Genomic DNA, 13,586 nt, shown 5'->3' with positions numbered 1-13,586 from the left:
TAAACTGTGCTTGTATATTCTCTAGCGCTTCTGTTATTTTCTCAGATTCTACGTACCTCTGAGATGAGCAGCACTCAAAGCCACAGTTATCATTCCTCTTTAATACCTCGTGTTGCACTTAATGGTGCTCGTAAATTCGTAATCAAAATTGAAATGGATTTCTCTCGTATTTAACTTAATTTATCGCAGATACGGATTGGTTTTTCTTCAAGTTACTTTATGTATTAAGCTGATAAGAATGCAGATTTGAGGAGATTAATGTAGATTACAAATAAAATGCCATTAGGGTTTACTTAAATTGACGCTGACATGCTGCAAGTTATTGTTCATGCACTTTTAAAACGATTAAAGCATTTAAAGTAGATACGAAATTAGATAATCAGGAACGATATATTTTTCTTGAATTTTATCTTTAATTAATTGTGCTCATAACTGTAATGCTGAAAAAATTATTGAAACTGAGACATATTGAACGAAATACTTGGTTTCGTCTGTGTAAAATGAAGTTAGCCAAACCACAAAACCATATTCGTCAGAATTTGAAAGAGCATCTTTGTGCCTTTTAAATTAACTACGTTTGTTAAGTATTTATCTGTAGTTGACTTAATCGGTTGCCGGAGTAGGCAAATTAGTGTTGGTAAACGAAGAAAGAACGCATACGCACCAAAGACTCCACACTATGGTTGATAGTTCAAATTTTAAAATAGTAACCAAACATTTTATGTCAGCCTTGACACCCAAAGCAATAAAGTTTTTCTTTGACGAACTCCCAAAACTGAATCTTATTTTTTTTCTATTTTCGCAATGTTGGTCGAATTCAAAAATACGGTTATAGTTTTCTTTAATCCACAAAGGGCTTTTTAGAATATATTTAGTGCTCCGTTAGTTTGAGCAGAACAAATTCTTTTTTATTGCGTACTTCTTCCCGCCGTAGCCGCTGGATGGTGGGTGGCTACTATTCGGAATTCAGAGAGAAGAACGTAGGTTCGAATCTCGGTGAAACACCAAAATGAAGGAAAACATTTTTCTAATAGCAGTCGCCCCTCAGCAGGCAATGGCAAACCACCAAACCAAACCTTTGACAAGAGTGGCTTTTATTTTAATCGCCGAGGCAGGTGGAAAAAGCATTAAAATCTAAGGACTTTTGACGAAGCAAGGACCAACAAATGTTTATCTATGTAAACCAAGAAAGACATGCACCATCTGAACACATTTACTTTGTCATTCCATTCAAAAAAGTAATTCGTGTTTAGTTAGCTAGTTTTATTGGACTGTAGTTGTGTTTGACGGCGTACCTATATAATTATGTTGTTGATAGTTGCATAATTCTAATAAATTTGAGCTTTTTGAGCCATATTACCAATGGACTCAGAGTTCCCTACCTCGATGAGTGAGTCTTCGTCTTGCGAGGACTGCACATTCACAGAAGATGTGCACTGGTGTTTCATCGCCCAGCTCCATATGAGGCTGCTAGTCTTAGTTTCCTGAAATGATAACGAAAACTACACGGTCCCGTCGCAAGTCTTCTCTATCCAGGTTTAGCAGCCTACTTAATACTCATCTTAAAGAAAGCATAAATTATTTTTCCTGCCTCTGCCCTGCACTTTCCATCCTGTGTCTTATGAATTCCATATCTTCCCAGTCGTTGATAAATTCCTTCATGAGGGTTTTTGTCAGCCTGCAAAAGGGTTCTGATCCATAGAATTTTGATGTACAGCCTAATTTTGCTAGCCAGTTTGCCTATTTACAACACGGCTTTATTTTTTCGATGAGTGAGTGTTTATTTTTTCTCGGAAGAAGTTATGTTTAGGGAATATTTAAATAGAAGTTGGATGTTCTTATGCAGATCTTTCAACACTTTACAGTGAAATGCTAAAGCAACAGCCATTGGACGGTAAAACCCGAGTCTCTGATGCTGCAACATCTTGAATGAAGAAGTATTCGCATGTAGCTATGAAACTTTATGAATCACATGGATTCAAGCATTCGGTACGGCGCCTCACCTTTTTGAAAGCATATTCGCTTAGTAAAAATAAGTGCCTATATGTGTATACTCGTTTTTCAATATTCACATTTCTTTGTGTACAAACTTGAGTCAATTGTGTGAGCGCAGAACTGGGTTCACACCCTTTTTGGCCCGGTCCAGTTTAATTCGAATTTGTATACACTGACTGGACAAGCCATCAAATAAACCAGCAACATTTCAGTGTCATACACCTTTTATTATGCATAGCTGTTGCTGCTGCTGTTGCCATGGTAGTTGTTGTCGTTATTACTATTTCTTGCTTCACTAAACGACTTGTGTGTGTTTATAACTTTTATGCGCTCCAAGTGTTATGCTTTGATAACAACAAAAGCAACAATAAACAGAACTATAGCGTTAACAACATTTGTGTTGTAAATATGCTACACTCATACATGCAATAAATTTATTCAAGTGCAAACACACACCCATTTGAATAATGTCTTAAAGACAACGCGGACGACCCTTCTCCGTTAAAACTTGTGTTTTGGCAGAGGCAGCAGCAGATATTGGTGAGCGGGGCAACAAAAACAGCAGCTGGTCGATGGTGAGCGCCTATGTTGGTAGTGATTCGGTAAAAATGTTGGCGATATCTAGTTGAGACGAGAAGGCGTATTCGTTTGGCTGTGCACCGTCTGATGCCGAAGACTCAGCGAAGCTCAAATCATTGCACGAGCAACGTAACTATTGATCGTGTTTGTATACATACATATATACATATGTATGTATGTACGCATTAATTGTCGGCTGCCAAGCGAACGAGCAAATGTAACGACGATGGCGATTCCCGAGCGTCGGAGATGTTAGTGTAGTATGCCGGTTGGGGCAAAAAACGATTAGGTGACGTTAATGGAGCAGTATATTTTGGCAGACCTGAAAAAAAGTGATTTTTTTTTTTTAAGAAAATAAATAATTCGAATATGGTGATAGTAAGACACAGTATGGTTTTCCTCCGGTCGATTATATTTATATTTTATTTATAAGATCCGATAGGATCAAAGAGTTGGACGAAGATAAATTCATAGAGGGTAATTTCGGTAAACCAACAACAACATCTATAGATACTTTGTTTTTGCAATGTGATGGTTTGATTGTCAAAACTTCAATGAGAATGTAAACAAACACGCAAGGCAACCCCCCAAAAAAAAGCAGTACAATGCTCCTTCAATGTAAACTTCCTTTAATTGCGGCATAGAGTCACCCACCATTTGTTCCTGCTTTTGACCAACCTTTCGACGAAATTTCCGGTGGTGTTCCAGTGCTGACTGCTTTTCATCAAATATAATACATACATGTCTTTCTACTCAAGAAATTTGTACTAGTTCCCATAGAGCTGTGCGTCTATGAGAGCCGTCAAACATCAATGCTAAATTCAAACTGCTTAGGTGGTGCTAATAAGACACCCTTTATACTTTCAGTACTAAACTATACTTGTTCGCAAATACACTGTACGTACATACTGTTCGTACCACAAATACCCACATACATACATACATATCTAAGTACATATGTACTACGCTAAAAAGTATAGTGAAGTGAGGTAAAGCGAGCGAAGCAGAGACAAGCCAGGCTAAGCAACGAACCGTCCGATCAAGCAAGCAAGCGCATACAAAGCATGCAAGATATGAGACCGTGGGAAAGAACATCCAAAGTCGTTCGTTTACCGTTCGGGTCCAGCTTCGGTGGTATCACAATCGTGTTGTGTCTCGTCACATGCTGCTGTTGCTGCCACCGACTCTGTTTTTTATACTTGTTTTTTCCATGCTTGATTGTTTTCTTTTTTTCTTTTTATATATCATACTTTGCCTTCTTTCGGATTGTTTATGTTTTTGCTGTGCGTTTTCAGCTCGTTTTCGTTTTCATGTGAACAGGCAAATATGTTTCTCTTCATATAAGCCTAGAGATTTATTACTGATTGTGTCTTTCCCTTTTAGTTTATTGCCTTCTCCACGATTTCCTTCTTACATTTTCTTGAACCAAGCATTTTTTTACTACGTTTTCGTGATCTCCTTCGTTACATTTTCCTTTTTATTTATTTATCGTTGAGTTTTGTTGATTTTTTCTGCTGGAAATAACGATGGATACTCGCGTGTGGAGAGTTTCGTGTTTCGAGAGCGCTTGTTGTCGTTCGTAGAGCTACGAGTCTCGAACCAGAGATATTGAGCAAACATTTGTGGCTCTCACACTTGTCTGCGATACGCTCAGCAATACAAAAGCCGGTCTTTACAGCAATTGCATACCTGTCTTCACGGTACTTTATACAATTGGCGCTGGCTTTTGCTCTGGCTCTAAAATAGTGCTGCCGAGAGCTGTGCACTTCTTTCATAAATAGTTTTGGTGCTCTACTGCTGTCCAAGCAACTGGCCAATTTCTTATACATGAGCACTTTTTTTGTTCTTTTTTTTTGTTTTATTTGCTTTAACCTTAGTTGAGGTCTGTCTTCGTCATTATTGTTTTTGGTCACGTCTTTTGAATGTACTTCTCCAAGTCTTTTACTAATTTTATTATTATCTGCTGCTTGCTTTATTTGTTTTCATTCGCTTGATTTTATATACTTCCAAGCAAATATCAGTATGTCTATTCTTGCGTGTATTTGTGTCTTACCCGCCACTGATCTTTGCGGCAGACATGTGTAACACAGCTGCACTTTCAGAGATTTATGCGTAAGCTGCAACAACAGTATGAGAAATCTTAAATCTTGCCAGACCAGGATGTGAGGGGCGATAGAGGCAATGTGCCAGTAGAAGATTTAATTTACTTACATATCTCTTGTTTTCGTTTCGCTTTTCACCGTGCACCATGTCCATCGTTTCTGTTCATAGCTAGCAACATATCTTTGTACACACTTACATACATAAATACCTGTGTATACATGTATATTCATAAATATGTAAGCTTGCCAGATTACCGATGATTCAATATAAAGCTTAGAAACTTTAGAAACTTGCCTGACCATATCGCCTCAATAATATGCCAATCTACATAGGCACTCTTTTGGGCAAAAACAATTCGAGAGAACCGGCATTTTTAAGCTCTTGACACTCATTCTTAAGGAGTCGCTGCATTTTAACCACAATTGTCTCCCAAGTCACATCTTGGTATGCATTTTTGGCCCATATCCAATGAAATCACGTTGTTACATTCGTTTAGCGCATTGGCGAGGTGGCGAAGTGGCAGCAGCATGGGCAGCGGCAGTGGGGTGTCTATTGGGCTTTACGAACTTTTGCAATTTTGGAGCCTCTATTGCAGCAATGCAAAAACCAACAACTGAGTGGACTTTGGCATTAATTTGCATAAGCATGAGTAATGCCTCAAATTTGGCTAACAAGCTATGCAGACAGGCGCGGGGCATCGTGCAGTCCAGTGCAGTAAATGCTTTTGGGCAGTAAAAACAGGATTTTTGCGTGCATTATTTATTTCTCTTGTTTTTGTCCGCAGTTATTTCTGAGTGCACCAATTCCCAATTCCTTTATTATTACCGTTGCTTTGTCCAAGATATTTTCTTGATTTTTTAAATATTTGTTCCCCTTCACTGCCCGCTGGCTAATAATGCTTAATGACGCTTTGTATGCAAAACTTCAATAATGATTGACTTTGACTAACTGAAATGGCTTAACTTTTTTTGTGTTATACAAATTTTGCCTTTATAAATGCTGCTTTGTACTTTTTTATAACATACTCGGTTTAACATTTTTATTTTTTACTTTCTGTTGTTCCAAATGCACTGAGACGGTAATGTCTTGTGTGCGTTTAGTCTAAATCGATTGGGGTCAATAAATTTTGCGAAAAAATGTAGTGAGCGGCCGTTGGCGTTGTGAAGGCGTGAGAACTACTGGGGTGGATTTGATAATTATAATTCGCAGCATTCTTGAGTTGAATGCCTTAGGATTTCACTGTTATTTATAATTGACAGAAAGTGATTTTTACGCTTGAGGGTGAAATTGGTTTAAAAACAAAATTGAAAGGGCTTGACTATTTATATATAATAATTTTTACGAAATAGCCGTAGTAACTCTTTTTCTATGCCACAAAATCAAATTCATTAGTCACCTTTTAAGCGAAAATATACTGCAAATATAACTTGGCGAGGGGGAGGGGAAATATCTTTGAATTGCTTAAAGCTCCCCGATATGTGCCAAATCTGGCTTGAAAATACTTTCCACTGCCATGAGTTACCTATCTAACATTTCATAAAGCGATTAAGAATCATAAGCGGCGAACTAAATTCATAAGCACGTGATACGATTCATGTCTTCAAGAATGTTAATTTCGAACCAAACTGGCAAAAACAATTTTCATTTGCCAAAGTTGCCATTCTTCAAGGCGCATACATTAAATGTGGTGTCACTAGACCAACAACAATGTTTTGTACGTTTGATTGTCAAAACAATGTATTGGCAAAGTAGAAAACAAAGAACGAATTCGCTTGGTTTCTTCCTGGGCTGACAGCCACATTGACGCGGCGAAAGAAAAAAAAAAGTCAGCGGATTTAGTGATACCAGTTTTAATAGTTTCGCCTTGCCATTCTTCATAAATCCACGCACCTATGTAGAATAGAACATCTTAAATGTAATTTGAACGATAACCATTAAGAATTACAAATTAAAAACGGCTGAAACTCAAAAAACGGCACAAATCGCCTGATACTCAAGCCCAAAAGTTCCAGATGTAGTAAAAAAGTGAGAACCAAGGTGTCCGAATCTCTCGAATGTAAGGCAGCTGAGGTGTTGATGCTGAGACGATTCGCTCTCGTCATCCTCAAGTTACCAGTAAAGGGAATCGAAGTCCTTATCTCGGGCCGCACTCAGTGAATCTGCCAAATGCACCAGCGTGACGTCACTCAAGAATTAATCTCAAAAATCCTCTCTGTTGAACTCAATGTTGTAATCTATCATTCTTAATGGATACGCAAACCCATCGGACAGACTTTTTAAATCCCCATTTGCAAATCTGTTAGCCATAAAAGGTCCCGATTGCCTACGATACTATCTGTCCAAGAGCAGACCACTGATAGCTCAGATAACCCCTATGCTCGCGTTAATCCATTAGTCTTGGAACGAGTCTAAAACCTTCCAACTGAAAGGACCACATTATTATGATAATTTTCACCTATAAGAGAATAACCATATAAACCTTCTGCGTAAAATTTTAAAAACTGTATCTTCCTGATCTTTGACTTATATGGTTTTTATGTATCCATAAAACCCTCTGCAATCCCCTCAAATTATACCATTTTGTTTCCATCGCTATCAATCACTCAGTTTCAAATAACCTTTGTAACCGAAAACATTTTGGCACTCCGGAATAACCATTAATCTGTCTAATTTCTTTCTAGGCTTTCAAGGCAAACATTGCGAAGAAAACATTGATGATTGCCCCGGAAATTTGTGTCAGAACGGTGGCACTTGCGTAGATGGTATCAACACATACCGTTGTCTATGCAAACCAAACTTTGCCGGAGAACTCTGTGAAGAAGATGTGGACGAGTGCGCGATGAGGTGAGTAAGACTCGAATATGTAACCTCAAAAATAAACAAAAAAAATTTTTTTAAGAAATGTTTGCCTTTTTTTCATATACTAAATTTTTTCATTTCTTTTATTTTCTCTCACAGGCCATCGGTTTGTCAAAATGGCGCCACTTGCACCAATACTAATGGCAACTATTCGTGTATCTGCGTTAACGGCTGGGAGGGTAGAGACTGCAGCGATAATGTCAACGATTGTGCAGCTGCAGCATGCTTCAATGGCGCCACTTGCATAGATGGGGTGGGGTCTTTCTATTGTCGCTGCACGCCCGGCAAAACAGGTCTGCTGTGCCATTTGGAAGACGCTTGTACATCGAATCCTTGTCATTCGGATGCAATTTGTGACACGAGTCCCATAAATGGTTCCTATACCTGTTCATGTGCCACTGGCTATAAAGGTGTGGATTGTTCGGAAGATATCGATGAGTGTGATCAGGGTTTTCCTTGCGAACACAATGGCATATGTGTGAATACTCCTGGTTCATTCAAGTGCAATTGCTCCCAAGGTTTCACTGGCCCACGCTGTGAGACAAATATTAACGAGTGCGAGTCGCATCCTTGTCAGAATGAGGGTAGTTGCTTGGATGATCCTGGTACCTTCCGTTGTGTTTGCATGCCCGGCTTTACTGGCACACAGTGCGAAATTGATATTGACGAATGCGAATCAAACCCATGCTTGAACGGTGGCACCTGCCACGATATGATTAATGGATTTAAATGTTCGTGTGCGCTTGGGTTTGCTGGGACACGTTGTCAAATAAATATAGATGATTGCCAGTCACAGCCGTGTCGGAATAATGGCATATGTCACGATTCTATCGCCGGTTATACTTGTGAATGTCCACCTGGTTATACGGGTACCTCTTGCGAGATCAACATCAACGACTGTGATTCGAACCCATGCCGTCGTGGCAAATGCATTGATGGTGATAACTCTTTCAAATGCGTATGCGATCCTGGTTTCACTGGTTACCTTTGTCAGACGCAAATCAATGAATGTGAATCCAATCCATGTCAATTCGGTGGCCACTGTATCGATCGCGTCGGATCCTATCTCTGCAAGTGTCTGCCTGGTACGTCGGGTAAAAACTGTGAAATTAATGTAAATGAGTGTCATAGCAATCCCTGTAACAATGGCGCCACTTGTATTGACGGCATCAACAAGTACACTTGCGAATGCGTGCCCGGCTTCACGGGCCTACATTGTGAGATTAATATCAATGAATGTGCCTCGAATCCTTGTGCCAATAACGGTGTCTGCATGGACATGGTAAATGGTTACAAATGTGAATGTCCACGCGGTTTTTATGATGCGCGATGCCTGAGTGATGTGGACGAGTGTGCTTCGAATCCTTGTATAAATGGCGGACGCTGTGAAGATGGTATTAATGAGTTTATCTGCCATTGTCAACCTGGCTATGGTGGCAAACGCTGCGAGATTGATATCGACGAGTGCAGTTCAAACCCTTGCCAACACGGTGGCATATGCATAGATCAGCTGAATTCTTTCCAATGTCAGTGCATGCCCGGCTATACAGGCTACCGTTGCGAGACGAATATTGACGATTGTATCATGAATCCATGTGTGAATGGCGGTTCCTGTATTGACCTGGTAAATGGTTATAAATGTGTCTGCAAGGTGCCATTTACGGGTAGAGATTGCGAATCGAAGATGGATCCCTGTTCAACGCATCGCTGTCGGAATGATGCAAAGTGTACGCCTTCCCCCAACTTCCTGGACTTCTCCTGCTCCTGCAAACTTGGTTACACTGGACGTTATTGTGACGAGGATATCGATGAATGTGCGTTGTCATCCCCCTGTCGAAATGGTGCGACCTGCCTCAATGTGCCCGGCACTTATAAATGTCTCTGTGCAAAAGGTTACGAGGGACGTGATTGTGCCATCAACACCGATGATTGTGCTTCGTTCCCTTGTCAGAATGGTGGCACATGTTTGGATGGCATTGGCGACTATACATGCCTTTGCGTTGACGGATTCGATGGCAAACATTGTGAAACGGATATCAATGAATGCCTCAGCCTGCCTTGTCAGAATGGTGCGACCTGCCGTCAATATGTAAACTCGTACACATGTACGTGTCGGCTTGGCTTCTCGGGCATCAACTGTCAGACCAACGACGAAGACTGCACTGAAAGTTCCTGTATGAATGGTGGCACGTGCATTGATGGTATCAACGGCTACAATTGTTCGTGTCTGCCTGCCTTTACGGGCTCGAATTGTCAGTACAAGATCAACAAGTGCGACTCACAGCCCTGCCAGAATGGCGCCACGTGCCACGAAAGCGGCGAAGAGTATACATGTCACTGTCCACACGGCTATACGGGCAAACAGTGTACGGACTATGTGGACTGGTGTTCTCAATCTCCTTGTGAGAATGGCGCCACTTGTTCACAGATAAAGAACCAGTATAATTGTAAATGCGCTGCCGGTTGGACGGGCAAGCTGTGCGATGTGGAGATGGTTTCTTGCGAAGTCGCAGCGATACGTAAACAAGTCAGTCTCAAACAACTTTGCAACAATGGCACCTGCAAGGAGATGGGCAATTTGCATTTATGTCACTGCAAACAGGGTTATACGGGCAGCTATTGCCAAACGGACATCAATGAGTGTGAGTCGCAGCCATGCCAAAATGGCGGCACATGTCTGGATCGCGTGGGCGAGTATAAATGTATGTGTCCGAAGGGTTTCCAAGGACAGAACTGCGAATTAAACATCGATGACTGCTCGCCGAATCCATGTCAGAATGGCGGTACATGCCACGATTTGGTGCAATCCTTCAGCTGCTCCTGTCCGCCTGGCACATTGGGCATCATTTGCGAGATAAATCAGGAAGATTGCGTGCCAGGCGCTTGCCATAACAACGGCACCTGCATCGATCGTGTGGGTGGTTTCGAGTGCGCGTGTCCGGCTGGTTTCGTGGGTTCTCGTTGCGAAGGTGACATAAACGAATGCCTTTCAAATCCCTGTTCTAATGCGGGTACTTTGGACTGCGTACAGCTGGTGAATAATTATCACTGCAACTGCAAGAACGGCTACATGGGACGCCATTGCGAGAACAAAGTGGACTTTTGCGCAAATTCTCCTTGCCAAAATGGCGGTATTTGTTCGACAAAACAGTCTGGTCACCATTGCGTCTGCCCGGTTGGTTTCTATGGCAAAAATTGTGAATTTTCTGGTAATGATTGTGACTCGAATCCATGTCAAGCGGGTAACTGCGTGGTCGATATGATTCGTGGTTACCGCTGCGATTGTCCGCCTGGCACCGAAGGCGTGCACTGTGAAATCGATATGCTGGATGAGTGCGCTTCAAATCCATGTCGGCAGGGTGCTGCATGCGAGAATTTACTCGGCGATTTTGTTTGTTTCTGCCCAAGACAATGGGCTGGAAAACGTTGTGAAAATTACGATTCTAACTACCCCGGTTGGGCTTCGGACAACAGCCGTGGACCGCTCAACAAATATACAAAAGATCTTGAATATCAACGAGAAATGTGCGTCAAGCGGGGCTGCGAACAGAAGAAGGGCAATCATAAGTGCGAGCCGGAGTGCAACACATACGCGTGTAACTTCGACGGCAACGACTGCTCACTGGGAATCAATCCCTGGGTGAATTGCACCGCGAAAATAGAGTGTTGGCGAGTTTTCATGGATGGCCAGTGCAATGAGGAGTGTAACAATGCAGCTTGTCTGTTCGATGGTCGCGATTGTGCCAAGAAATTGCAACGATGTAATCCGACGTATGAAGCCTATTGCCAAAAACACTACGCGGACGGTCACTGTGATTATGGCTGCAACAATGCGGAGTGCAACTGGGATGGTTTGGACTGTGAAAACAATCTCGAGCAACCGAATTTAGCTGATGGTGCTATCTCTGTGGTGATGTTAATGGATATCAAAACGTTCCGCGACAAGCAGGTGGAATTTTTACGTGAAATGGGTCATTTACTTCGCACTACGGTGCGCATCAAGAAGGACTCCATGGGTAATGATATGATTTTCACCTGGAAAGGCACTTCGCAGATGACTGAGCTGCAAAACTCAGAATTCGGTCGTAAGCACAGAATTCTATCAAGCGAGCGCAACGACCAAACTGGCATACAAATTTATCTGGAAATCGATAATCGTAAATGTATAGATTGCTTCAATCGCGCCGCCGAAGCAGCCGAGTTTTTGGCGGCTTCTGCTTCCAAATACTCGCTCTCGCCAAAGTTCAACATCTATAGCGTGCGTGGCGTACAGAATCCAGGCGAAGATGTGGAAGAACGTCCCAGCAACGTCAAATATGTGCTCATCGGTATAAGTATTGTGGTATTCGCATTTCTTGGAGTGCTGGTAACTACGCAACGCAAGCGCGCGCATGGCATTACTTGGTTCCCGGAGAATTTCCGTACCACCACTTCTACCGCAGTAAATCATCAGCGGCGCCGACGTGACACTGGCCAGGAAATGCGAAACTTAAATAAAAACCCCTCAATTGCGTGCATGAGTAATGACGTCAACATGAATTCCGGTCATATGGGACACGCGCCGCAATGGTCGGATGATGAATCAGAATTGCCACCACAGAAGCGCATGCGCAATGAACATGGTGGCTATGCTAGTGACCACACAATGGTAACCGACTACGAGGAGGCCGACCCACGTGTATGGTCTCAAGCACATCTCGAAGTAGCGGATGTACGTTCGTCAATTATGACGCCGCCTGCACACCAGGATGGCAAACACGATGTGGATGTGCGTGGGCCATGCGGTATGACACCACTTATGGTAGCAGCAGTGCGCGGTGGCGGTATGGATACAGGCGAAGACATCGAAAACTCTGACGATCAAACTGCACAAGTGATTTCTGATTTGTTGGCGCAGGGTGCCGAGCTAAACGCTACAATGGACAAGACTGGTGAAACATCGTTGCACTTGGCTGCGCGTTATGCGCGTGCAGATGCTGCAAAACGTTTACTGGACGCCGGCGCCGACGCTAACTGTCAAGACAACACCGGCCGCACACCACTTCATGCTGCAGTGGCCGCCGATGCAATGGGCGTTTTTCAGATACTGCTACGCAATCGTGCCACTAATTTAAACGCCCGCATGCATGATGGCACCACTCCACTCATACTCGCCGCACGTCTAGCTATCGAGGGCATGGTTGAGGACTTAATCACTGCTGATGCGGACATCAATGCTGCCGACAACTCTGGTAAGACCGCCCTTCACTGGGCGGCCGCTGTCAACAATACCGAGGCCGTCAATATACTGCTCATGCATCATGCCAATCGGGATGCACAGGATGACAAGGATGAAACACCACTCTTTTTAGCAGCGCGCGAAGGTTCTTACGAAGCCTGCAAAGCGATGCTAGACAACTTCGCCAATCGTGAAATTACTGATCACATGGATCGCTTACCACGCGATGTTGCCTCAGAGCGCTTGCACCACGACATCGTTCGATTGTTAGACGAACATGTGCCGCGCTCGCCACAAATGATGGCCATGACGCCACAGACAATGATCGGCTCACCGCCACCAGGCAGTCAAGCACAAATTATTTCGCAACCCACTGTCATTTCATCATCAAAGCAACCAGCACAAACCGCCAAATCAAAGGCGGCGAAAAAGGCAAAGCTATTGGAGGGCAGTCCGGACAATCTGCTCGATGGCGGCAGTCTTCGACGCAAACCGGGCTCAAAAAAGGGGACAGGGGGCTCGGTGTCAAAAAAGGGCGGACAAAACGGCCTTACGGCAGCACAACTGCTGAATGGCTTGGGTGGTGGGCTGACAGCACACGGCCAGGGACTGGAGGGAGTGGATCAACAGCAACTGTTGGATGCCGGTCTCAGTGCGGTGGACTCACCGCCACTGACGGGGCTAACAAGTCAACCGAGCCCGTACGACACGTCGTCACTCTATTCGAACGCGATGGCGGCACCAACACACCACCACAACGATCTACTGGGCAACAGCAACGGCGCGAAACAACCACCCAGCTATGAAGACTGCATAAAGGTGAGTGCTTAAA

General features: G+C 43.1%; 1 protein-coding gene across 1 annotated transcript in view; it reads left to right on the top strand.

The window, feature by feature from the left end:
• LOC129239259 (neurogenic locus Notch protein) overlaps positions 1 to 13,586 on the top strand; it is a 210,705-nt gene that overhangs the window by 192,026 nt on the left and 5,093 nt on the right. Inside the window, exons 6-7 of the mRNA XM_054874627.1 lie at positions 7,359 to 7,521; positions 7,636 to 13,573. Coding sequence (XP_054730602.1) covers positions 7,359 to 7,521; positions 7,636 to 13,573 — 6,101 coding nt within the window. The remainder of the gene's footprint in view (positions 1 to 7,358; positions 7,522 to 7,635; positions 13,574 to 13,586) is intronic.

This window comes from Anastrepha obliqua, chromosome 2 (assembly GCF_027943255.1).
Source record: "Anastrepha obliqua isolate idAnaObli1 chromosome 2, idAnaObli1_1.0, whole genome shotgun sequence".
Lineage (NCBI taxonomy): Eukaryota > Metazoa > Arthropoda > Insecta > Diptera > Tephritidae > Anastrepha > Anastrepha obliqua.
The sequence above is the reverse complement of the archived record's forward strand: the minus strand, read 5'-3'. Positions and strand labels throughout refer to the sequence as shown.